This window comes from Carassius carassius, chromosome 2 (genome assembly GCF_963082965.1).
Source record: "Carassius carassius chromosome 2, fCarCar2.1, whole genome shotgun sequence".
Lineage (NCBI taxonomy): Eukaryota > Metazoa > Chordata > Actinopteri > Cypriniformes > Cyprinidae > Carassius > Carassius carassius.
The window spans coordinates 21,520,152-21,546,957 of NC_081756.1; the positions used below are offsets into that span (position 1 = coordinate 21,520,152).

General features: G+C 38.0%; 2 protein-coding genes across 3 annotated transcripts in view; one reads left to right on the top strand and one right to left on the bottom strand.

Annotated features, from left to right (window-relative positions):
- The window catches only part of LOC132106558 (dipeptidase 2-like), a 436,558-nt gene that overhangs the window by 10,338 nt on the left and 399,414 nt on the right, over positions 1-26,806 (top strand). The gene's annotated exons all lie outside the window — the stretch shown is intronic.
- Positions 847-25,535, bottom strand: LOC132106492 (solute carrier family 12 member 4-like). 2 transcript variants are annotated; one of them, XM_059512218.1, is made up of 24 exons: positions 25,296-25,535; positions 15,384-15,481; positions 15,092-15,223; positions 14,824-14,970; positions 13,445-13,499; positions 13,070-13,200; positions 12,730-12,971; positions 12,263-12,477; positions 11,901-12,065; positions 11,005-11,103; positions 10,807-10,864; positions 10,547-10,721; positions 10,052-10,170; positions 6,516-6,614; positions 5,649-5,768; positions 5,415-5,519; positions 4,304-4,472; positions 3,912-4,107; positions 3,655-3,824; positions 3,319-3,450; positions 3,111-3,218; positions 1,928-2,115; positions 1,466-1,599; positions 847-1,276 (listed from the first exon to the last, which is right to left on the bottom strand). In XM_059512218.1, the coding sequence occupies exons 1-24, from the start codon at positions 25,432-25,434 to the stop codon at positions 1,185-1,187; spliced, it is 3,288 nt and encodes a 1,095-aa protein (XP_059368201.1). In that variant the 5' UTR covers positions 25,435-25,535; the 3' UTR covers positions 847-1,184. The 2 variants fall into 2 exon arrangements, with proteins under 2 accessions (XP_059368201.1, XP_059368210.1); XM_059512227.1 differs by lacking the exon at positions 25,296-25,535 and adding an exon at positions 16,777-16,890.

Here is a 26,806-nt window from a genome sequence, read left to right on the forward strand (position 1 = left end):
AGAGGTTGTTTTTTCTGATGCAAAAATAAGATTATATAATACAGAAGTCATGTGCACGTCATAGTGCACTTTATAGCAACTTTTTCATATTTTAGTTTTTAAAATGTTTTTCTTTATACTATACATAAGTCAACTGCATGTTTAATTAAATGTTTAATCTTTATCTTTAATATAAAACACTGTACAGATGTAACGCATTCCATAAATGCTGTTAGTCTGTACAGTCTTCCATATATTCTTCTATTTGTATAATGAATGTATATTGTCAGTACAGTAATCATGCCCTAAAAAAAAAAAAGAATAAAGACTTTGTATCGGTATCCAAAATGTCTCATTCTTAATGTGAGTTGTGTAATAAAATGCAGATTTCGAAAATGAATGGTTCATTTACAAAGAATCTTTTTTCTCTTAAAAAAGTTTTACAATGCAGTTATATATTACAAAATCTATCCATCCCATTTCATCTCCTTTGGTTATTTTCTAAAGCTATAACTTTCAATACAATGGGGAGTTTCTACAAATAAATAAAGACAGAATAAATAAAAAATACAAGCACTCAAATAGAAATGTAAGTTTAGCACTTGCATTCTGAATGGCAGTCTTATACCAGGAAGCACTAGATCTGTTACTTGGGCAGTGAAAGTCAAGATAATCACATGTGCTCATTTTTCATTTAGTCGCCCTCTACAGAATGATGTTATGCATGTATTTTTATATTAAAAGGATACAGAATAATTATCTCCTAAATGAGCTACTGTTAACTGATGGGAAATATTTTCTTGGTTTTGTCCCAAGGCACAATATTTTCTGAACTAATAGCATGTTTGAAATTTATGTTTTCTGGTGGCAAAACCAGTGATTAATCGGGATCGTCTACTTAATGTCATACGTAAGCAATGTTGTTGCTAGAATCATCAGTTTTTGGTGTAGCAAACATAAATGGCAAAGTGATTCTGAATGTTATGGTGTGAATACGAAAGGGGTTCAGCTGAATATACACAAACGAGCCATTGAAGTATTTAAAGTGAAATGAACTGAACAAATAGTGCACTTTAGTGTAAAACCTCCTTTTCATGAACTATGATATGTTTAGGCTGGCATAAGATGTTCAGTATGCAAATTCTTTATATGTCAATTTTTTGACTATATACAGAAACAGTGGTCTACAGTAGATCTTTGGCCATTCAGGAATAGATAGTGATGACCTCACGACCTCCACCTCTTACAAGCAGCACTCTCTCTAGCCCTTCAGTTAACACCTCAAGAAACTCCATATCTGAAATTGGAGTTAAAGAAACAGCATGAGAAGAAGCAATATATTTATAGAATAAATAACAGGACATTTTGCCCAAACAAGGCACATTTTCATGTTGGATTTATCTATATTTGACCAAAAATGAAGCAAACCAGCAAAATAAAGCTTTAATATAGTAGTTTTAGGTATATCATTCTTTGGGAAGGATACAGTTTTCATCTCCCTCTGGGTTGCGTGGAGGTCCTGGCATGTTCAGCAGCACAAGTCTGGCATCATGCGATCTATTAACAATAACCTCATTCAGCTTCACGGCTGTGTGCATCCGGCGAACATTAGATTGGTCACTGTAACAAACACACAGACTTTTGATTTAAACTAAGGTGGATCAATACATTTGGCAAATGTGTGGAATAAAAAAAAATTGAAATAAACTAGGACCTTTCAGGATTATAGGTAATACCACACTAAAAGTACACAAGCATGCACACCCACATAGTTTACTTATGTAAAAACAAGACAAATACAACAAGGAAGAAATATCAATGACCCTGTCCTCTTTATGCTAACCATAAAAAAAATAGGTCTATTATAAAAGCATAAGAAGTAAAACCCACTACTTTGTATCAAATACAGTGATGGCATTCCAGCTCTTGTTCCTGCTTGCTTACTCACGGTTTAATGCTAATTAGTTCTCTGAAGTTTTCTGGTGCATTGCTTCGATTTCGTCTCTCTGCTTCTATTTTTTCACTAGTCCAGGTCATCTGGTTTTTCTCTGGTAATACTTCAATGATTTCCTCTTCTTCATCTGAGTATAGACTGCCCATTCTTATCAGTGAGTGTCTGTCCTTCACTAGCTGGGCCTACAGTGAAGAGTAATGAGACCACACTTACAGTAAGACCACACTTCTTACTTTTACAGTCATTAGGACAATAAATGTGTCACTAGCATGGAGCATCAATATGAAAGCCCTCATTTTGTGACATGAAATGTTGAATTTTCATTACAAAATGTACACTTTTATGCATTTTGTGAACAGAAATACATAAGCCAGTATGTTTCCATCATACTGTAACGTCATCACAGTTTGTGTACAAAAATCTAAACCTCAAAATTTTGCATTCATTTTGTGAATAATAACCCACAAAATGGGTTGTTTTGATAAGTAATGCATTTTATCTACAAATTATTCATTTAATAAATGAAATATGTATCCTGCACACAAAATGAGCGGCCTGGATGAAAAAATACTTGCATATTAACTTTTACAAATAACAGTGTCAACGATCATGCCAAACACTGAGATATGCACTACATCACATTATTATTCTTGTTAAAAAAACAAAAAAGGCTTAGATTGAAGTGAAAAACTAACAAAAAAACGTTACATATTAAATAATTATTAAAAAATTTGACCAAAAGTGCTCAGTACAAAGACAAAATGTTTGCAATATCACACCATCATCAGTGTCATAGTAGAATAGAATGGAACAGAATAAAATAGAATATAGTATAGAATGCAGAATATAGTCATAGTTGGCACTGTTCCTATTTGTTATGCTTTTTTACTTTATTTATGATATTTAGGTCACAAAATGTACTTTGACATGCTGTCAAACGAAGGAAATTTAATTTGAAAAAAAAAATGTAATGCACAATATTAATTTGTGATTTGGAATTTTTTGCATGCAATGATACAATGATTACATTTCAGTAGACAAAATTATCTGAAAATACTACCATTTCATAATATATTTATGTATATATTTCTGCATTATTGGTAAACAAACAGTGAACACCCTGTAGCTACAGTGTTAGTACAAAAGAGACATATTTCACAAGTGAATATCGCATTACCTCTCTGTCTCTCTCTGCACAGGACAGCCTCATTTGCTTTAGCATCTGCGACCTCTGCTCCATCATCAGTGTCCGCTCATACGTATATGCTGAGATATCGCTGTCATGCTGCAAATGACAACATTTGACATCATGAAATTAAAATTACATAAATACATTCTGTGATAGGGTGGGATGTGAAGTATTATTGGTAAAGTGTTCTGTATACCATCTCAACCACTTCCACCTCTGCTTCTAATCTGAGCTGGTACAGGAAGGTTGCCAGATCCTTCTTCATCTGAATGCTGTTATCGTCCATTTGAGCCACAGTGAAGATGCGCATCTTACATTTACGCCAGACCTGAAGTACCAGAAACCAAAAAATATATATGTGATGAAAAAATACTGTGCTGATTTATTGGTTATCAGAAAAAAAAATATTGCCAGAAAGTATCTAAAACATAAATTACACAACAAATCTATTAACTGAGATCATTCTAATGAATTTCTATGAAGTCTTTTTCTAACATCTAAATGATGTCATTTGTATTTTAAATGAGTTCACCTTATGTTGTTTGAGAAGGAAAGGCAGCAGCATGAGCATTCCACCATCATGGACAATCCACCACACATCAATATATCCATCAGAAAAGCGCTCATGATTACTGGGATAGAATGACACATTTTTTGGGACCATCAGAGCAAGGTGGGCAGCTGTAGTGCACCGCACTGTATCTGCAAGTGAAAGAACATGAAAGAGGAGAATATTATCGTCAGCCTTTCTATAATTCAAATAAACCTTTCCCAAACTCTTGTTCTTACTAATAAAGGTTTTCCAAGCCCGTGGGTCTTCACTCTGTCTCCAGCCATATGGCCAACCCATAACGACTGTATTATGTTTCATGCCTCCCAGACCACAAGACTGGATGAGGTGCGCGATCCCTTCTCTCACTTTGGAGGCGACCACCACTTGACAGAAGCCTTTCACCCGCTCAATCTCCATCATGTTCTTTATTGCCTGGTGGAGGGTATAGAAACCTAATTTAGTCTAAATATTGCCTTTTACTCTCTCTTGGTACACTCCAGAGAGACTGATGCAGAGCTGCAAAGACAGTAGACCTAATTTTGTGGCAACTACAAATATTGAATATGGCTGCAAGTTCATAAAGTATAAAGTGACCATCATTGTACAGTAAGTCACGTAACTTCCTCACCTGTTCTGACGCTTGTGTTTCCCCATAGCATTCCAGGAAGCTGCCCTTTATCACTGATCCTACTATGGTTAGACCTTTTCCTGCCTTTAGCTGTGAGGCAAAGGTAAGCATTCTGGGATACTTCACATGCAGGTCCTCATCCAACTTCAGAAGAACCAGCAGTTGTGGCCTATTAACAATGTCATCTTAATGAGGCTGTAGTGTAATTATTATTTATATATATATATATAAAAAAATACAAACAAAACCACATAATATTAAAAATAAAATGTGTATTGTATATAACATAACTGCTTTTCAATATTGTATCCATACATACAATACTGTTTAAAATAAATGATTACATTTAGTCAGCACAGACACATTAAATTGATTAAAAGGTACTGAGACATTGTGATGATGTATAATGTATTAATGTTTTAAATAAAGGCTGACCTTTTGAAATGTATAATTATCAAAGCGTCATGGTTTTCACTAAAATATTAAGCAGCACAACTTTTCTCAGCATTGATAATAAAAAAAAAATAAAATAAAAAAAAAACATTTCCTGGGCACCAAATCAGCATATTAGATTTCATTCTATCGTGTGACAAAGACTGGAAGACTGGAAAAATGACTGCTGAAAATTCAACTTGACATGACAGGATTTGTTTTTACAAATTTATTCAAATAGAAAACAGTTTAATCATATTTGACAGTATTACTGTTTTTATTGTATTTAAATGATCAAATAAATGTTATGTTCAGTCTTGGTGAGTATAAGATACTTCTTTCATAAACATTAGGAAATCTTACCAACCCCAAACTTTTGAATGCTGCAATACTAATGTATTAGTGACAGTACAAACACTGTTTGAAGTACGCCTAGAGGAGTATGTTATTCAAACAATATCTTCTGGCTTCTTAAACATTAACTAAATTAAGTGAAGGTGTTCCCAGCTCATTTTCAAATATGTGTTTTGGAAAAATATCAGCGGATAATATAGCATTTATCTTCACTTTTTGATCTAACATCGTTTTATATATTATCTTCAGTGGTTTGGTTTATATAATGTATTCTATGTACAGTAGTCATTTATTGTGGAATACACATTGTCTGAGACAAACAAACCTCCAGTTTTTGGTGTGGGGTGGTCCAGCCTCCAGGCGAAGAAGAGCATAACGGGCGGCACTAAGAGACAACCCACGGATCCCGTCCCCCCATTCCTTCTCTGCTCTGAAAGCGAAAAAAAAAAATATAGCCAGAGATTTGTGAACTAAGGATGGAGAATGCAAATGACTCTTTTGTTGTTTCCCAGTGATTTACTGTATGTTAGTTTAATGGATGTAATTGGAAATCACCTACCCCTGATACTCAATGTACTTGTAGATCATACCAGCAATGCCCATCGCTACAATGGCATAGTACCAAGAGGAGATGAACATAAGCGCTACACACATAGTCATGCCCAGAAAAGACAGAGCCCTGAGAAGGAGAGAACAGAGAGCATTTAATAAAAAAAAGACCCATTATTTTACTCTACACCAGCGGTTCTCAATTCCAGTCCTCGCACCCCCTGCTCTGCACATTTTGTATGTCTCTTTTATCGCTTCAGATGTTTGTTCTATTCGAACGTAAGTGCCCTGCGAAGTGGACATCACAGGATATTCTGCCTTGATTGCGGTTCGAAGTGAATGTACTGTGTATGTTCCATTCAAGGTGCATTGAAGTGTGTGAGACATTAATTTAAATTGTATTTATTTACAGAGGTATATGATCATGTCACACTTGTCTGTGTGGGAAGATGTTGCGCAGCGCAAATCCGTGAAAGAATGTTCTGAAGTGAGGTAAACTTCAAAAGATTTCTCCCGCTCAGGAAGTAGGGAGCAATAAACACAGTGTAGGGACCATGTCAATGCGAACACAGTTAATGCACGGAGCTCACTTCTAACAAGCTGATTATCTGAATCAGGTGTGTTAACAGAGAAACATAACAAAAGTTCAGAGAAGGGGGTCACAGGGACTGGAATTGAGAACCACTGCTCTACACTATTGTTATTGTTTTATTGGAAGTTTTACATATCTGCAAGAAGTGAATAGTGGATCTTAAAGGCTGAATGCCAGTGAGATCACATTTGACCTGAATTCAAATGTGACTACAAAAGAAGTTCTTTGGATTTGCACAAATACGATAGACATGAATGTGCAAACACAATTTAAATGCACACTTACCAGTGGTAGTATCTGAACCGAGGTCTCCAGTTTGGCGTTCTTAAAAGTGTTTGTACTGCACACGCCAAGTTTACAAAAAGATAACACATCAGGAAAAACCTGTAAAGTGAACAAACAGATATACATATTGTTATGTAATACATGCAATGACATTTCAGGTGACTTTTGTTTTGACATGATTAAGCATCTTTATTATTGGCTGGTTCAACACCCCTTATGAGAAGAATAAATCAAAGGACCGTGACGTCGCCCGGTATGGCGCAGCCGGGGCCCCACCCTGGAGCCAGGCCCGGGGTTGGGGCTCGTATGCGAGCGTCTGGTGGCCGGGCCTCCCCCCACGGGGTCCGGCCGGGCTCAGCCCGAAGGAGCGACGTGGGGCCGCCTTCCCGTGGGCTCACCACCTACAGGAGGGACCGTAAGGGGCCGGTGCTTAGACAATCGGGTGGCAGTCGAAGGCGGGGGCCTCGACAGCCCGATCCCTGGACACGGAAACTAGCTCTAGGGACGTGGAACGTCACCTCACTGGCGGGGAAGGAGCCCGAGATTGTGCGTGAGGTAGAGAGGTTCCGACTAGCGATAGTCGGACTCACCTCTACGCACAGCTTGGGCTCTGGTACCACACTCCTCGAGAGAGGATGGACTCTTCACCACTCTGGAGTTGCCCATGGTGAGAGGCGGCGGGCTGGTGTGGGTTTGCTTATAGCCCCCCAGCTCAGCTGCCATGTGTTGGAGTTTACCCCGGTGAACGAGAGGGTCGCTTCCTGCGCCTTCGGGTCGGGGATAGGTCTCTCACTGTCGTTTGTGCCTACGGGCCGAACGGCAATGCAGAGTACCCAGCCTTCTTGGAGTCTCTGGGAGGGGTGCTGGAAAGTGCTCCGACTGGGGACTCCGTCGTTTTACTGGGGGACTTCAACGCCCACGTGGGCAACGACAGTGACACCTGGAGGGGCGTGATTGGGAGGAACGGCCCCCCTGATCTGAACCCGAGCGGTGTTCAGTTATTGGACTTCTGTGCTAGTTACAGCTTGTCCATAACGAACACCATGTTCAAGCATAAGGGTGTCCATCAGTACACGTGGCACCAGGACACCCTAGGCCGTAGGTCGATGATCGACTTTGTGGTCGTTTCATCCGACCTCCGGTCGTATGTCTTGGACACTCGGGTGAAAAGAGGGGCAGAGCTGTCAACCGATCACCACCTGGTGGTGAGTTGGATCCGATGGCGGGGGAGGAAGCTGGACAGACTCGGCAGACCCAAACGTACTGTGAGGGTCTGCTGGGAACGTTTGGCCGAGTCTCCTGTCAGAGAGATCTTCAACTCCCACCTCCGGCAGAGCTTCGACTGGATCCCGAGGGAGGCTGGAGATATTGAGTCCGAGTGGACCATGTTCTCCACCTCCATTGTCGAAGCGGCCGCTCGGAGCTGTGGCCGTAAGGTTTCCGGTGCCTGTCGAGGCGGCAATCCCCGAACCCGGTGGTGGACACCGGAAGTAAGGGATGCCGTCAAGTTGAAGAAGGAGTCCTATCGGGCCTGGTTGGCTTGTGGGACTCCAGAGGCAGCTGACAGGTACCGGCAGGCCAAGCGGACTACAGCCCGGGTGGTTGTGGAGGCAAAAACTCGGGCCTGGGAGGAGTTCGGTGAGGCCATGGAGAAGGACTATCGGTCAGCCTCGAAGAGATTCTGGCAAACCGTCCGGCGCCTCAGGAGAGGGAAGCAGTGCCCTACCAACGCTGTTTACAGTAGAGGTGGGGAGCTGTTGACCTCAACTGGGGATGTCGTTGGACGGTGGAAGGAATACTTCGAGGATCTCCTCAATCCCGGTGTCACGTCTTCCATTGAGGAAGCAGAGGCTGAGGGCTCAGATGTGGACTCGTCCATAACCCAAGCTGAAGTCACCGAGGTAGTCAAGAAACTCCTCGGTGGCAAGGCACCGGGGGTGGATGAGATCCGCCCTGAGTACCTCAAGTCTCTGGATGTTGTGGGGCTGTCTTGGCTGACACGCCTCTGCAGCATCGCGTGGCAGTCGGGGACGGTGCCTCTGGGATGGCAGACCGGGGTGGTGGTCCCTCTTTTTAAGAAGGGGGACCGGAGGGTGTGTTCCAACTACAGGGGGATCACACTTCTCAGCCTCCCTGGGAAAGTCTATGCCAGGGTACTGGAGAGGAGAATCCGGCCGATAGTAGAACCTCGGATTCAGGAGGAACAGTGTGGTTTTCGTCCAGGCCGTGGAACACTGGACCAGCTCTATACCCTCTACAGGGTGCTGGAGGGTTCATGGGAGTATGCCCAACCAGTCCACATGTGCTTTGTGGATTTGGAGAAGGTATTCGACTGTGTCCCTCGCGGCGGCCTGTGGAGGGTTCTCCGGGAGTATGGGGTCCGGGGCCCTTTGCTAAGGGCTATCCGGTCCCTGTACGAACGGAGCAGGAGCTTGGTTCGTATTGCCAGCTGTAAGTCAGACTTGTTCCCGGTGCGTGTTGGACTCCGGCAGGGCTGCCCTTTGTCGCCGGTTCTGTTCATGATTTTTATGGACAGAATTTCTAGGCGCAGCCAGGGGCCGGAGGGGGTCAGGTTTGGTGACAACACGATTTCGTCTCTGCTCTTTGCGGATGATGTTGTCGTGTTGGCCTCATCAGGCCAGGACCTTCAGCATGCACTGGGACGGTTTGCAGCCGAGTGTGAAGCGGCTGGGATGAGAATCAGCACCTCCAAATCCGAGGCCATGGTCCTCAGTCGGAAAAGGGTGGCTTGCCCACTTAAGGTTGGTGGAGAGTTCCTGCCTCAAGTGGAGGAGTTTAAGTATCTTGGGGTCTTGTTCACGAGTGAGGGAAGGATGGAACGGGAGATTGACAGACGGATCGGTGCAGCTTCTGCAGTAATGCGGTCGATGTACCGGTCTGTCGTGGTGAAGAAAGAGCTGAGCCACAAGGCGAAGCTCTCGATTTACCGGTCAATCTACGTTCCTACTCTCACCTATGGTCATGAGCTTTGGGTCATGACCGAAAGGACAAGATCCCGGATACAGGCGGCCGAAATGTGCTTTCTCCGCAGGGTGGCTGGGCGATCCCTTAGAGATAGGGTGAGAAGCTCAGTCACCCGGGAGGAGCTCAGAGTAGAGCCGCTGCTCCTCCACATCGAGAGGGGTCAGCTGAGGTGGCTCGGGCATCTGTTCCGGATGCCTCCTGGACGCCTTCCCGGGAAGGTGTTCCGGGCACATCCCACTGGGAGGAGACCCCGGGGGAGACCTAGGACACGCTGGAGAGACTATGTCTCCCGGCTGGCCTGGGAACGCCTCGGTGTCCCCCCAGAAGAGCTGGAGGAAGTGTCTAGGGAGAGGGAAGTCTGGGGTTCTCTGCTTAGACTGCTGCCCCCGCGACCCGGCCCCGGATAAGCGGTAGAAGATGGATGGATGGAATTATTGGCTGGTGAAATTAGCGTGATATTCAATATAAAATGACATCTTATTATGGAATTTTGATCATTGATTTTACGTGATAATGATGTATCTGTGTGTATATTTGTGCTTTGTCCTCACATGGAGAGAATAGGAGCAACCATATCCAGTGATGCAATGAGGATGCCGAGCTCAGCTATGAGTCCCGTCAGCAGCAGGGCCCACGTGGGCTCTCCATTAGCTTTACCATGTCCAAAAACCTGTGCATGTGCAAACACATTGACACACAGGGACAGAAAGCAGCAGTCAGCTGTTAGCATCACATATTTGCATTTTAGGAAAAACATTTTACACATGCAAATCCTTTCTTTATTTCTTTTGTGGTTTGGCATGTCAGAAAAGGAAGCAAATATTATTCAGGAACTGCATTTTCATGTTCCTGAAATTCTTTTTAACTTCATCAGTCATGTTTTAAGGTTTAAAACACAGTAGATCTACAATACATTATGAACCACAGATAAAAGCTCAACTTGCTTCTATTTTATACAGTGCACTCAAATTGGTATTGTAATGAAGAAAAGCAGCAAGTGTGGAGTGTTTTTTTTTTTTGCGATCATATATCAGGAGATCTCTTACTCTAAGAAAAGGAATGATGTTATCTTTAGCAATGGCTTGCAGGAGGCGGGGAGCTCCTGTCAGGGACTGAAGTCCTGCACCCACTGTGGAGAAGAAGGAGCCAATCACAATGACCCAGGGAGAGGGCCAAGACAATGTGCCAACCACCAAGTTTTTATTGACAGCATCTCCAAATCTAAAAGGTGTACGCAAGAACACATGAGGCACAACATGCTTGTTTCCATTACAAATTCTGTATTTGCAATCTCTACATTTCTTACTTATCTCTCAGCACCACACCCTCAATGCAGGCCCCAAACAGAACCACAGAGCTGAAGTCTATCAATGGAGTCAAGGTATCCTATGGAATTTTGAATGCTAAATAAAACTACTCAAAAACTACTGTCAATAAGAGTAATAGCTAAATTCTTGTTTTAAACATACTTTAATATCTGTACTACCAACAGCAAAAAGGATACAGACAAGAGAGGTAGTTGTTATAGCCAGGATCGTCCCTATAGGTATAGACTTCTGTGCATCTCTCAGATCTCCAGATCGGTTTGATCCTGCCATTATGCCTGTCCCAGAGATGCAAACAAAAATACTACATTTCAAGTCATTTTTCTTCACATAGTACTTAGATGTGTAAAAAAAAATAAAAAAATAAAGTGTACATTCAGCTGACATTATCTCACTTATTACACACATCATTCTGGTCGCCATGATTTTGCCAAGTAAGACATGTTCCAGGATCAACATCTTTTGTTAATCCTGGATCAACATTACTGTCCAAAAATATAGACTAAACTCAGTCTCTACCGCTAACCCTACCCATAATTTATTCATAAAATCAGAGGGTAATGATAGCTGATTAACAAGGGTGTAGATGCACCTAACCCTGATCATAAGCCTAAAACAGATATTTCCTGAAAAGTTATACCTTAATTCTGATTGGTTAATTGGAATGTTGTTCCAGGATCAACAAGGATGTTGATCCAGGAACATGTTGTATTTGGTGAAATCACGGTCTCCGGCGTTACCCCACTAAGGGCTATAGCTGTTTTGCATCAACTGCACCTTAACAGATCGCCAAGATATTTTTACTTGCAGTTGAAGGAGCAATTGAAAAGAGCTACATTCTGCTTCCCATGGCTTGTGCTTACTTTCTTTGTTTCAATTTTTATTTTTTCATTTTCAGACAAAGGGTAATTATATATATATATATATATATATATATATATATATATTTTTTTTTTTTTTGTACACACCTAATATTACTCCTGGATTCTATGACAGAACTATCAGAATAAAGTATTACAGGGAGCTGTGTAATAACAAATATATTTAATAACAAAACAGGACAGATTAATTTTACCTGTGGCAGAAGGAAAAAAGATTCCAACCAAGAGGGTGAAGGATGTGGCGATGTCAGCGGACACATAGAAGCCAAAGGTCTCCATGGAGCCATGGACATCAACAGAAGGCAGACTTGCCTTTTCCAGAATCTGTCCTTTCTCCATGTAATCCCCCCACAAGTTTTCTGCACATACACGAATACACAAAGCAGTCCTAATGAAATAAAATGTGCAAAGCCACATATAATACATGTTAAATAGCAAGTGCCCACAAAAAAGAGAGCCTTATATCTATATATATCTAGTAATTTTCTAATCTGTAATCTTTTCTTTCCTTTTTGACCTAGATGACATGCCATGGACCAGACCCATGTCTCCCTACCTTTAATGATCCCACTGGCCAGCCCAGGAATGCCCTGGATCTCTGTAACATTGTTCTGGAGGAAGTACTCGTCACAGTGAGCACTGCTGGAATTCTCAGAGCTGCAGAAGTTCTTCCACAGTTGGCTGGGAACCGTGTCATTACCAACAACTACTGTCTTCCCACAGACATCAAACAAATCACGAGCCAATGTCCGGTTTCCTAACATGCAGATCCTACACAATTTAAATGAGAAAGAATAAAAACGACAAGTTTTTATTTACTTATTTGTACTGAATTATATTTTCATTCTGCATCAGAAGAAAACTGTGTAAAATAATTAAAATATAAGAATAATTTAAATAATGAAAAATTAAGCTATAAATAGACTTTATTCTTTCAACATAGGCCTATTATGTATATTATTTACAATAATGCGCAAATAACATTTTATGCATTGTTTTGATTATAAACATATTAGGACTTACGGAAACTCAGGAGGGTGGATGATGGATTTGACAGCTCCGGCATAGATGGAAACAATGGAGATTATGACACAGGCCAGGAAAAGAGAGGCGAGTTTGTTGACATACTTGACCCCCACAAAAACAACAACAGCCATAAGGCTCAAACATATTGTGCCGTACACCCGCATGTTATTCAGCATCGCACCACTCCCTGCATGAATATCTGCGGGATGGAATATGGCAGCCTGAGGAATCAGATATTTCTGTAGACAATAAGAGTTGATGAATGATTATTTTCAGTGCTGGATAATTTTGGGGGTTTGGATCATTGTGTGTATGTTGTCATAATATTGAGACTGACCAGAAATATTTCAATTGCTCCCAGTATGTACATGGCAGCAGCAAAGGTTGTGCCCAAATAAAAACAGAGACCAACTGCACCACCAAACTCAGGGCCCAGAGACCGAGATATCATGAAATAGGCCCCACCAGCTGCCCAAAAAAATAAAAAGGTAAATAAATACATTTTGGAAAATAACAACAACTATTATCAACCTTGTCATAATCATAATCCAAAATTAAGTGGATTATGTACTTCAGTACTGATATTTCTTTCTAATGTACAATTTTAGCTGTAGGAAGATAATTATTAACAGTTTTCTTTATGATGTACTGTTTTTATGAAATGTTATCATATATATACAATATATAATAGAGTAGAAACATTTCAAATTACCTGGAACTACACCATTGGTGGCTATGGCACTCATCGAGATTGCTGTTAACATCGTCTGTTAAAATAAATAAATAAACAAAATCATACATTTAAACATTTTACTTATGTTTTGTTACACATTATCCTGAAGGGGTATCTTGTGCTTTCCACATATCAAACTCGCCTGCCTTACTAATCAATAACAGCTACATTTGAGGGTTAGCCAATAATAGTAGCAACTTAATCTAATAAATTAAAAAGATTAATTTAATACATGTTTTCCAGGCTAATGCATAACAGCTTATACATATTTTCCTCCAGGTGTCTAAATGTAGCATGCAAGCTTGCTATTTAAGTTAATATAAAGCTTGCACGCTTTAAAATGCTACTTATCAGACACTCCGTCTGAGAAAAGCACACAAATAATAATGGACTGTACACAACCAGAGAATTCAGTCGTACACAACCAGACTTAAGAACACTTTTTATCTACAGAGCATCAGGCTAGTGAACAGTTATTAGCTTTTTTCTCATCTTAGCTCTCTGCCAACTGCTGATGAATGGTCAGTGTTAACCTTTATTTACTGGCTTACTATTTTTATTTCTCCATATCATATTTTACCTTATTTCATATTCCCATGCAGTGGTGCCATGCACTCATTTTATTTTATTGTTATTTTTTTATTATTTAAATATTCCTTTTTATTTGAAATATTCCCAGACATGTTAACTACATCATGATATATCTTGATTCTCAAATATTTACTGTAAGTAAATGCATTTTGCACCTTTATAGATGATAATTGTTAGTTGATCTATAATGGGCTAAGTATTATCTATGCATAAAAACCCGTATTTTTACTCAAGTACCAAATATGGGTGACATGGTATTTTTAATTTGACTGACTTTGTATTTAATGTGAATTTAATAAAAAACATTGTAATTGACTAATTATAACACTTTCATTGTACACAAAAAGAAAGCACAGAACATTTACATTATCAAAGAACATTTTAAGCACTCTCAAAAACTCTCATAATAACTGCAGCTGTTTACACTGTGAAATGAATATCCTACTTTGCACGCACATCTGCACTTTGTTGTTTCTGAGTTGTCAGAGAGCAGAATTTGAATTTAGCAGCTGATGCTATTTTTTGTCTATTTGTCTAAAATGTTGCTATTTTTTGTCTTTTGGAAGCTGCATTCAAAATCCTCTTGGCTCAATAGGCATGACGCCTCTGTCCTTGTGTCTTGTTTTGGACAATTGTCTATATTATCAGTGTCATTAAACTGCTTAAAAACAATACTAGACTGTTTGATAACAGGAAAGACACGAGGAAAAGAAAAGTGCGAGTGAACCTGACAATGTGTTTGACAGGGTGTGTCTGCAACAACTCACACAGGAACAGCACATGAGAACGATGAGGAAGGATTGGACGACACCTGCTGTTCCTACTATCCAGGTGAGACGCAGAAAGAGAATCACACCAAAGATGTTCTGCAGACATGGCAGATACACTCCCATCAGTGTGCCCATATTTGGAGACTACAGAAAACAAAGTAGAAGAGAGAAAAGTCTGTCAGAGCAACATTGCTGCAGATGTTTTGGTTACAGTGAAAATATAATGTTGCCTTTTTTGATTATAGTGAAAATAACACTTTGTAACCTTGGGCACTTGTCTTCTGGATGCATCGGCACTTTCTGCCTCTTCATGTTCTTTGGCTCCCTGAGTAACATTTGTGTAACTGACCAGCCGACTGAGAAGAAATGAGACCTTCGGCCGGCTATCCAGCTCTTCCTATGAAAAGATACACTTTAGTAACAAACATATTAAAACATATAGCAGAATTCTACACATAACATAACATGAAAACATTCTCATTTAATATAATATATTATAGATTATATATTTAGTGGGCAATGTTACGAAGAGAAGGAAATGCAAATTGAAAATGAACCTCAAACAGGGCCAAGTTTTTGTCGTAGTAGTCATTCCCCTTAGATGCTGAGTCAGAAGTGCCGAGGAAAGGACTGTCTTCTTTATGATTTCCATAACCTGGAGGGACGGTTGATATTTAAACTTTATTTACTGGATTTAACAGACATATACATCATTGATATGTAGTGGTTTCACGTGGTTTAGCTTTTTAATTAATTAATTAATGAAGCCTTTACCAACAGATTATCATCTCCAATTTGATTTAATTGACTTTTATTTTCCTTTGTTATTTTACCTATTATTATTATTATTATTTATAATTATTTTTGCATATTTATTATTATATCTATCATTTTATTATCTTTTCCATTTCTTGTATTATCACACAAATATAATTAATGTTATCTAGATTGGTCTAATATTTACTGCCCATTCAACTGATGAGTGGATTTTTCTTTACCAGAGAGAAAAAGAAAGAAATATTTATACAACATTTTTTTTTTCTCAGAATAACTGTAAGCCTTGCCCACATTCAGTGATGTAATTTCCTGTGAACAATGTCCTGCTCTTTACACTCTTACATTGTGTCATTGTGCAAGAACTGAATCAATTGAGGTCATTTACTTTTATTTTGAAAAATATGATCCTCCTCAGATATGTCATTAAAAAGTGAAACAAATAAATACTGAAGCTCAATTTGTAGTCCTTTATAATTATTTCATTTAATAAAAAGTTATACTTGCTACTCAAGTATGTTGGAACCCTTTTCTAGCATTGGCACCAAGCATTAAACCCATCTTGTAATTCATGCTTCAAATTTATTTATTTTTAGTCATTATTATTCCCTTTAATCAGGTCACTGAATCTGAACACTAAATCGGTTTGATTGTTTTGTGCCCTCACTCTCTGCTCTCACAACAAATGTCAATACAAACACTGCTAAAGCAAGGCTCCCATATACAGTGCCAGTCTTAATTACGCATGGTGTGATAGATACCAATTTGTCTCGTTCATCAGAAATATGCAGTTTGTGGTTTATATCTGTTTCTTACTTGGAAATATTGTATACTTGAGAGTATGACACCTTCACTGAATACACAAGTCTATCCAATTGTTCAGATTATTTTTTTTGTTTTTGCTCTACAGAGGGTAGAAGTCAGACATCAGAAATTGAAAAGACCAAATTGGAGCTGATATTTCAGAAAGAGACATTGGAATATATTCTGTACAATATTAGTCTACTTCACAGACTTCAATTTGCAATTAATCAGTTCATAAACTCAAAAATAATGTGACCATATAACCTACCCTTGCTCACAAATATAAAATAAAAAAGGATAATATCTGGTCTGATGTCAAGATTAAATTGAAATCTCTGCCCTTGTAATTTGCTTGGTATAGGTCTCACTCACCTGCGTCCAGAGTTAATTTGTCATTATAGGTAGAGTTTGCATGAGCATTGTTGTGGATCAGCATGTTTGTCTATGTACAGCAAGGCAGACAGCACTCTGAGCTGTGCTCATAGTCTATATCCAGGTCAATGTGAACTATTAACTGTTACTGAGAGAGCAATGGGGATCAGAATATACGCACACACACACACACACACACACACACACACACACACACACCCATGCCAATGGTACATTTGCTAAAATATGGATGCACACAACATTTACACCCACACTGACCCTCTGGTTCACACAGTATCAACTGATACATCAGAAACCCTGCAACAGATTTAATATTAGAGCAGAAGCACACAAAGTATTTAGAGTGATGAACACACACACACACACACACACACACTCAAAATCGCAACAAAGTCCCTCCAAAAACGTTGAATCCAGACTGTTAACACATTTTAAACACTCGTTTAATAAAATACCTAATAAAGCAGGAAATGGAATAGCCATTCTCCAGTGGAGTATTACTATTATGTTCTTTATTATCTGAGCTGATATTAAACATCTGGGATCCAAATGAATCTCTGGGATCCAGGGGCATCACTATCCGGGGGAAAAGGGGATAGAGTGCATAGGGCCCAGAGGTTGAGAGGGTTCCAGACGAGGCCCCAGGACAAAATCAGTGCAATGGCCCAGAATCCCTAGAAATGCCCATGCTAAAATAAATAATTAGATAAACTATTTATTTGATCACTGATCAAATTAGTAAATTTGTGACAGTTAACATGTTCCCTGCTTCGATAATAGACATGCCAAATACTATGAAATCCCGAATTTACAATTGTACTAAAATTCCTTCAATCAATCAACCAATCAATCAATCAATACTATAACATTACTAAGGCAACCAAGAAAAAAAAAGTCAAATGCTGCCATCTAGCGTTATACTTAGACAAATACATCTTCCCGTAATCTGTGAGATAAAACGTAGATAGTTTTTGAACACTCCAAAGATGTTAACAGTATACTGAGCAAACAAGTTTGAAAGGAACTGTTATTTATACCAGATATGTTTACTGGATTGTTTCCACACAAAGCCTAACAGAAATTATCTGACAGGCCCCATAGCGAATGTGTCTTGTGTAACTGAGGGGGCATGGGTGGCAGGTCCGGACACGTTAACAGGATTGAGCCAAACGCTGCAGATCAAAGCCAAAACTACTAACCTCACACATGTGGTGTTTAGAGTGCCTTTGCATGCTTACAACAGCAACAATTATCCAATCTAGTGGACAAGAACATATTTTTAGATAATACACAAATCTTTAAAAAAAATGACTGACACAAGCTGTTATTGCACAGTACAAGGGAAAACTCATGCACATTTGCTTAACAGCTGCAGAAAACAGCTCTTTTCAAACATCTGCAAATTATTGCTCCAACAATAGCCCAAAGGTAGACCAGCGCATACCTGAAAAGTGGAATATAGGCTACAGTACTGAAGAGACAAAAACATGTTGATTAATGATTAACGGAGAAATAAGCTAGTAAGAAGGTTGTGTGACACGGGCCAAATATCCCATTTATTCAACATTTCAAGTCTTCATATTGAGTGAAAGTCATGCTGCATAGGCAGATTTAGCACTTTCTGGCAATCTTTTGTGTTATGAAGGGCGTACTTTGCTTGCTTGATGTGATTTTAATAATAATATCCAGTGTGTAAGTACATTGCTAACAGCAGGTGTGTGTTCACTCATGTGTGCTTCTGTCTGTGATGATTTGTATTAGTGTTTTGAATTTTGAGACCAACCATTGTGCTCATTAAGTTCTGCATAACCCACTCTGTTCGTCCGGCAAAGACAACTCTCCTGATCCTTTATTACAACTTCAGCAGCTCCAGTGAGTATCTTAAGAACAGTCATGTTACCATTATTAATTTAATGCAAGATATAATATACTTGGGAAATTAGTGACTTTTACATTGCATTAATGCTTGCCATTTATGCAGGTTTCATTTTAGCCACGTCAATACCTTTTTTTTTTTTTTTGTGATCAACTTTTTTTATTGTCTTTAATTCAACAAAACAGGAAAGGGGTAGCAACAGACAATTTTGCAATCTAAAAAAACAAAAAAAATAAAAATAAAAATAAAAAAAACAACCTTTTATGGTGATTCCTTTATATAGTCCAAATATTTTTAGGAAAAATATTGCCATGCATCAATAGTACAAGGTTTAGCCTTATTCAGTCGTGCTGTTTAACATTCACAAGTCACTAGTTTAAGGAGGCTATGAATCCAAAATGTTTTTGCACACATATGCGGAGTATACCAATTTTGTATTATTGCCTTCTTTGAAGCTGTAAAACCAGCAATGAACATTCTCTTCTTTAATCAACTTATACAGGAATCAGAATCGCCATTGAGAAGACATGGACAAGTAATCAAGTTGTAGTAAAAAGGATAAAACAGAATTCATGAGTCCATAGGTTGACAGCAATTGGACATTCCCAAAACTCTCCATGAAACTTTAGACTGAGGATCAATCCAAATATGAAGAGCCTTAAATTGAAATGACAAGTAATATCATTCAAAATTGGGCACAGCAAATCCCCCTGAAAGTATAGGATGCTGCAATGTGACAAGTTTTATTCTGGGTTGCTTACCATTCCAGATAAACTGGGAAAGTATGGAATTGATCTTCTTTAAGTAACCTGGAGGAGGGGAAAGCGGCAAAATAGAAAAAAAGAAAATTAAGCCGAGGTAACAAATTCATTTTGATTGTGGAGATTTTGCCTTGGAGAGAGACGTTAAGATTATTCCATCTTTGAGTATCACTTCTGATCTGGACTAAAATGTTATTAAAATTGTTTCTGGCAGTTTTATGAATGTCTTTATATATGGTAATACCCAAGTAAATTAAAAAATCTTTAATAGGAATGAATGAGGGGACAGGAGAGTTAACTTTAACATTGTTAATTGGCATTAAAGCAGATTTGGTCCAGTTTATCTTTACCCCAAAAGACTACTAAAGTGATCAAATTCCTTTATTATACCAGTTATTGACATATTAAGGGGAAAGTGGACATCCCTGTCTTTACCCTTTTGAAGAAGCAATGATATCAAAGATGTTTTTTGGTCTCTATGAAATGTACGATACACGACTGCAAAATTAAATGAATCAAACATGAGAGTCCCTACCACATCCCATATTTCTAAATTCAGGAGGAAGGCCATCTAGGCCTGGTGATTTGCCCTTCTGGAGGCTTTTAAGTGATTCATGGAGCTGCTCCAAACTTAACAGGGCCTCCAAAGAGTCTTTATCCATCTGTGCGATCTGAGGCAGTGAAGTACTCTCTACAAACTGACTGATTTGTGTAAAACCCCTTAAATATGTTGTTAATTAACATACGTAGGATTCATGGTTACCTGGTAATCCGAAGATTTTATTGCACAATGTTTAGACTCACGTTATTTAGACTCAAATATTTAGACATATTTAGACTTATATTCCCTCAGCCTGAGGGCCAACAAGTGGCTCCGATTCGAAATTATATTTTTGCCTCATCCTGTGTAAAATAAACACTGCCTTTGATTGTGAAAGTAATTCATATTCCTCTTTTAAGGAGGACAATCATGTAGCATATTGATCAGAAAGTTTTTGTTTTTGTAAGTTTAGTAATAATTGGATCTTATTTTCTAATTGTGTAAATTGGCTGTTTTTCATTTTAATATCTTTTTAACAGTTTAAAGATAATGCTATTTACAAAACCAATCTTTTACCAGAGTGTTTTAGCATTTACAAACAAAAGGGGTGGGCTGCCAGTTTAACAGCTTTTTTTATTTTTATAATTTTTTTATGAGAAGAGAAGTTTGTTACACAATAGCCCATTACTGGTAATAGACTTTCAGAATTAGATGAGTACAGCTGAGTAAGTCTGTTGAATTGGACCCTGTTGGGAGAGCAGAATGTATGAAGGCTTTGATCTGTGTTAACAAGGGAGAAGAAGCTGTACTCTACTGAAGTTACAATAATTTAAAACATTAGCAAAAGACAGATAGAATATATACTCAAAAGCTCCATGAAAACAACACTGTGAAAAAAGTAAATGATGCCAATAATGCAGTGCCTTATTAATGTATTTATTTATTTCAATATACTTTAAATTAAAAGTCAAATCAACAACAGGCTTACACTGAAAAGAGTCTAATTTGTGCTTTTCCCAGCATGTACTGTGGTATTAAAAGTTAAAGGGTTACTCCACCCAAACATTTTCGCATTAATCACTTACCCCCATGTCGTCTTTGGAACACAATTTAAGATATTTTGGACGAAAACAGGGAGGCTTGAGACTGTCCCATATACTGCCAAATAAATAACAGTGTCAAGGTCTAGGAAAGTATGAAAAATATCGTCAGAATAGTTCATCTGCCATCAGTGATTCAACTGTAATGTTATGAAGCATAGAGAATACTTTTTGTACACAAAGAAAACAAAAGTAACGACTTTATTCAACAATTCCTCTCCCTCTGCTTCTCTCCAAATCAACGTAGCACCATTCAATGGGACAGTCTCAACCCTACCGGTTTTTATCCAAAATATCTTCAAATGTGTTCTGAAGATGAATTAAGATTTTAAGGGTTTGGAACGATATAGGGGTAAACAGTGTTGGGGTAGTTACTCAAAAAATTTAATTAGTTAATAGTTACTTCTGTAAATTGTAATGAGATTACTTTACTAGTTACTGCATTTGAAAAGTAACTTCACCACTTATTACTTTACTTTACCTTTTTTTAGGGCCCTATAAAATCTGTTTTATTTTTTCTCAACTCCTTTTTAATGGTTAAATTTAATTGTATTCATCAAAAAGCATGTCTAATTAATTTAAATCATAACACTTATACATTTTCACACTAATTTATTAAAAGTAAAAAAAAAAATTACATGTTTAGGGCCCTATGAAATGCCTTATTTTTTCTTTTTAGCATGTGTAATTATTTAAATGCATAAAAACTCAAATGTTTTTTTCCCCTAAGAAATTCTGTTGTGTATTTACATTTTTCTGGTTATCAAATGAAGGCATAAAACATTTATTTAGATTTTCTTTTAAAGATAAATTGCATTTCTTTTTTCTTCTTCTGAGAAATATATTTTCAATATGACTATGAACAATAAACACAAACTATGCAGCATATAGTAAAACAATTGCACAAATTGTCTTCAACAATATAACGCAAAAACAGTGCAAATGATTCACAAACTACACACAAAATGAGTGAGAAATATTCAGAGTGCAACAGAAAAAATAGTGTAATAACTATCTTTATGAACTGTATAATTATATAATGATTTACTTAGTATACATAATATACACAATATAAATGATCGATCTGTTGGCTGTAATCTGTGACAGAATCGATTTTACCGGGACATCGCCTAGCGACCCAAGACATAAATTCCAGTGCTTTATCAGATATGTAGCCTACCACTGTTTCATCCTTGTTTTTGATTTGTTTTATGTCAAAGTACTCTGTCGAGTGTTTTTTGTACTTTTTTGGAGAGTTTTCTCATGCAAATGTGTTTGTATTCATGCACTCACGACAGACTTTACTTTCACTTGGGTTTCGTTCATTTTCCAAAGCAATAGGCTATGTTAAGTAGTAGTTCAAAAGACTACTTATTGGTTTAATATGGGACAGTTTGAACCAATCTGGGCACGGGGGTGGGACTAAGCGTCAACAATCATTTCTGTTCGGCTCAGAGGAACGAAAGCATTGGTTTATTCTGACTAATCAATGTTGTCAAAATGCGATGACCTAATCACGTACACTACAGTGCATCTGATCCATAATGAGATAAAAGAATCTCTGCTTTACATCACTTTTTAAAGCGTTCAGATTGGATTAGCGGTTCAAAAGTTATGAAACATTAAAGAATAACAGTTATTTTTTGTCTCGGCCTTTGAGGGTTAAGCTCTAAGATCAATCGTTATCGGGAAACCCAGCCCAGAACTTTACACACAGGCAAACACGGCATGTGTAACGAAGGAAAGCGCGTTCCTATAGTCTAGTAAAATAGTGTAGTAACCAATATTATTAGTGTAACGCGTTACTTTACTTCATTACCCAAAAAAGTTATATAGTTACTGTAATCCGTTACTTTGTAACTCGTTACCCCCAACACGGGGGGTAAATGACAAAATTTTCATTTTGAGATGGAGTATCCCTTTAATATTATTCTATTGCATTGTTTTTCCCTTTGCAGGTTTTATTTACATTGTTGAATTTGTTATCTTGTTTAGTAACTTGTTATCATGTGATGTCAGGATGAATTTGTTTCTCTAATTAAAATGTATTTGATTATTACCCTTGTTATGATTCATGTAGGTGTGTGTGTGTGTGTGTGTGTGGTGATGACTGTTTACGTGATCCAGTCATTATTTTCAGATAACAACCACTTTTCTCTCCACAATTTGTAGGTATATCTTTGTAAACATGAGATGAAGCAGATAATATGCATAAAGGTAACACTTTCTGTGTAAGTCTTTTGTAAGTTCATTCAGCTAACAACATCAATAGTTCCTTTATCTAAACATATAAAGTATTATAAATTATAAATGTCTGTCACCTCTGATCAATGCATCTTTGCTAAATAAAATGTTTTCTTTTAAAAATCATACTGATCCCAAATTTTTCAATGTTAGTGTAATTGGTACCATGTTGGCAGATTTTGAGAGCTTGATTTGCCCCCATTCAGCACAAGAGCTTTAGATGACCCGTCAGTAGGCTCCAAAGTAGATTGAATACTGCCTTTATATTGTACCTACAGTATTTATGAGCTTTGATCCTGATCCTGATATGTCTGCAAAACAATTTCCTATGTGATTATTAAGAGAAAAGTCAATTTAAGACATTCTGTGCCTGTCTGTCTTTCAACAAAAACTAATACAGGCCCTCTCAGTGGAAGAGGATCTTCTGTAACCTTGAGAAGCCAGAGACATTCTTGATGTTAAGTGCTGACAGACAGCTCCCACTCGAAAATAGCATTATGTTGCTTTTCCTGTGCCAAATAACTACTCCTTCAGGTAATAAAGAGGATGACAACAAAAACCTGATCAAGATGTGTTAGAAAATAGTTTGTCAAAGAAAACCAGCTGGCATAACATCTTATGTGTAAGAATACAGTTATCTCTCCTAACATATGCTAATGATCTCTGACAGCTTATTGGGAACACTGAATAGGACTTTACATTATTTATTTCATACAGGTGGAAAAATTCTCACTTTATCTATCTTCCTTCCTCTCTTCAGCTATTTTCCTGTAAGTAATGTGGAATTAAGTCAAGACGTGTTTCATGGATTTTACTGAGAGCTGATGTGTTTTCATTACAGGCCTGTTTCAGCACAATGACCGCAGTGTGTAGTCCTGGTCTAAACATCGCTGAGCTGACACGGTAAAAAACAAAGTTAGCAGTGTGAACACCATCCTTCTGCTCTGCCCCTCCTAAAGTTAAATGATCCACCAGTGTGACTGCCACATAAGATCACTCTTCTGCATCAGCCTACACCCTTGCTTATGAAACAAACTAATTTGATATAAAGATATCTACAACCTCAATGACCAAAAATGATTTTTACACAGCCTACAGGCAAAAACATGACAAGACTTGCTCCAGGAACACTCTCCTGACCTCACTAACAGTAAGCAATTAGTATACAGTACATTAGCTAGACCTATATACTGTATTTGCATGTGTTGTGCATGGTGTGCATATCCCATTTTCAAAAGCTTTAGTCCCATATTTACACCCTTTTACTCCACCACACAAAGGGTAAAAAGTTGTGTCTCCACAGACCTGGTGGTCTCTCCGTATGCCAATTACCGTTGCAGTAAACAGTTGCTGATGTCTCTTATTCCTGCCTTTGGGCAGCACATGTCTCTATCATAGAGTTTGTTTCTCTCTTTTAAAATGTGCTAGAGAAAGGAACAAAATGGAGGAACGCAATGCCAGTTAAACCCTCAGCTGCTGTCTTGGCACAAAGAGAGAAGGCTCCATCTTTTGTGTCTATGAATACTTGAGGCCTGTCCTTTTATAACAGACCTCCGGTCCCGCCGCTGCTTTAGATCTTGATTGTTTTCCTTTGACACCAGTGTAGTGACTTGCATATCAGCACTGTGCCAAAAGTCCCGGTTCGAGTTACTCATAAATCCCTCCCCTTATATTATATATATATATTTCATTTTATGACGATACATCTTTGCCAACATGATAAAGCTCCTTCAGATTTTCCCAAAAACTGGGATGTAAGTGGTCAGTGGGTTCTGTGATGTTGGTGACTGAACAATTGCCATGGTTACTGTATTGCTGATAGTTTGATGTTTGTCAAGAATACTAGGGTTAAATCGAACTTTTAAACTCAATAAACTTTTAAACTCAGCTCTTGAGGTAACCCAAGTCTTTTGACTAGAGGACTGGTTTTCACAAAGTGATAAATGAAAAAAAAAAAAAACAATAAACAAACTTACCATCTGAGCTAACTGTGTCTCCATGTCCAGGGTATCCTCCCTGTCCTGTGTCTCTGTAATCCACCCAGTTTATTCCCTCTAGACTGTCATAGTTGGACAGAGAGTTATCCTGCACTGGTACCACGGTGAAATGGGGCATGTTTTCATCCGTTTAACATGAGTATCTCCGTTTTTCTTCTTTTGGCAGATAGCACGTTCCCAGCTGAACTCTCCCTGAAATCTCCAACACATTCCTATAGTCTTCCCTCACTTCCTCTCAACCCATTAGCATAGTCCCCACCTTCTTCCCCCGGCCCCTCCTCCTGTTCGGACAAACAGACACTTTAGCCTGTCTCACGGTTTCTCCTTGCTCTTTCAGCTGCGTTTCTCACTCATGTTTCCCGGCTTAAAACATGAATCACAATTTTGACGAGGAAAAGAACCATTATTTGTGATCGTTTCATTTTTCAGCTGTTAAAACCCATATCTATTACAGTCTTTGTATAAAGATTATACACTAAGATTATTGTACCATTAATAGGCTCAAATATATCTCTCAGAGTTTTCAGCTTTACAGGGAAAAGCTTTTTTGGATTGTGTCTGCATGTCAAAAGGAAATGGTAAATACCCTGGCAAGACATGAGTGTATACACAGCAGTCTGTTCCAAAAAGTTAATAGGTAACAGCTCAGTCACACACATTCACAAAAGAGCAATAGTTTTCAACTTGACCAAATATATATGGGTGCACACCAGAATGTAGACATCATACTGTGGACATTATCAGCATATCTACTGCTAACTAGAGTCTGTAACTTTGTGATTGTCTTCTCTTGCAAGATTTTTGTCTTAAAGATAAACACTTTAAGTGAAGGGTGTTGGTGTCTGTAAGTTTAAATATTTCCTTTCAAGGAACTGCAAGCAACAAGACCACAAATGATGTGGGATCGTTGTAGTAGTCTGTAATTAAGGTTTCCATTTTTGGTTGCCTAAAGCCATGTCCTTCTGTTGTCCTGCCCAAAGCAATCTAAATGCATTTGCATTTTTTGTTTATAGTCTTCAAACACATAATGTGTATTCATCATTTTAATGTTACACTACGTTCGAAGCTTGTGATCGATAATTATAATTTTTTTTATGCTCACCAAGGCTTCATTTATTTGATAAAAAATAGAATAATAATAATAATAATAATAATAATAATAATAATAATAATAAAACATATTTTGAAATATTACAATTTCAAAATAATTGCTGTGGACCTCTTTGCATTTTGTGTTTGTCCAATATATATATATATATATTTGGTGATGTTATATATTTGGTGATGTTATGGTGCAATAAAAATAAATAAATAAATAAATAAATAAATAACTGTTTATTGTTTTAAAATATTTTTAAATTGTATTTATTCCTTTTATGACAATGCTGAATTTTCAGCAGCCATTACTGCAGTCTATAGTGTCACATAATCCTTCAAAAATCATTCTAATATGCCAATTTGGTTCTCAAGAAACATTATTATCAATGTTT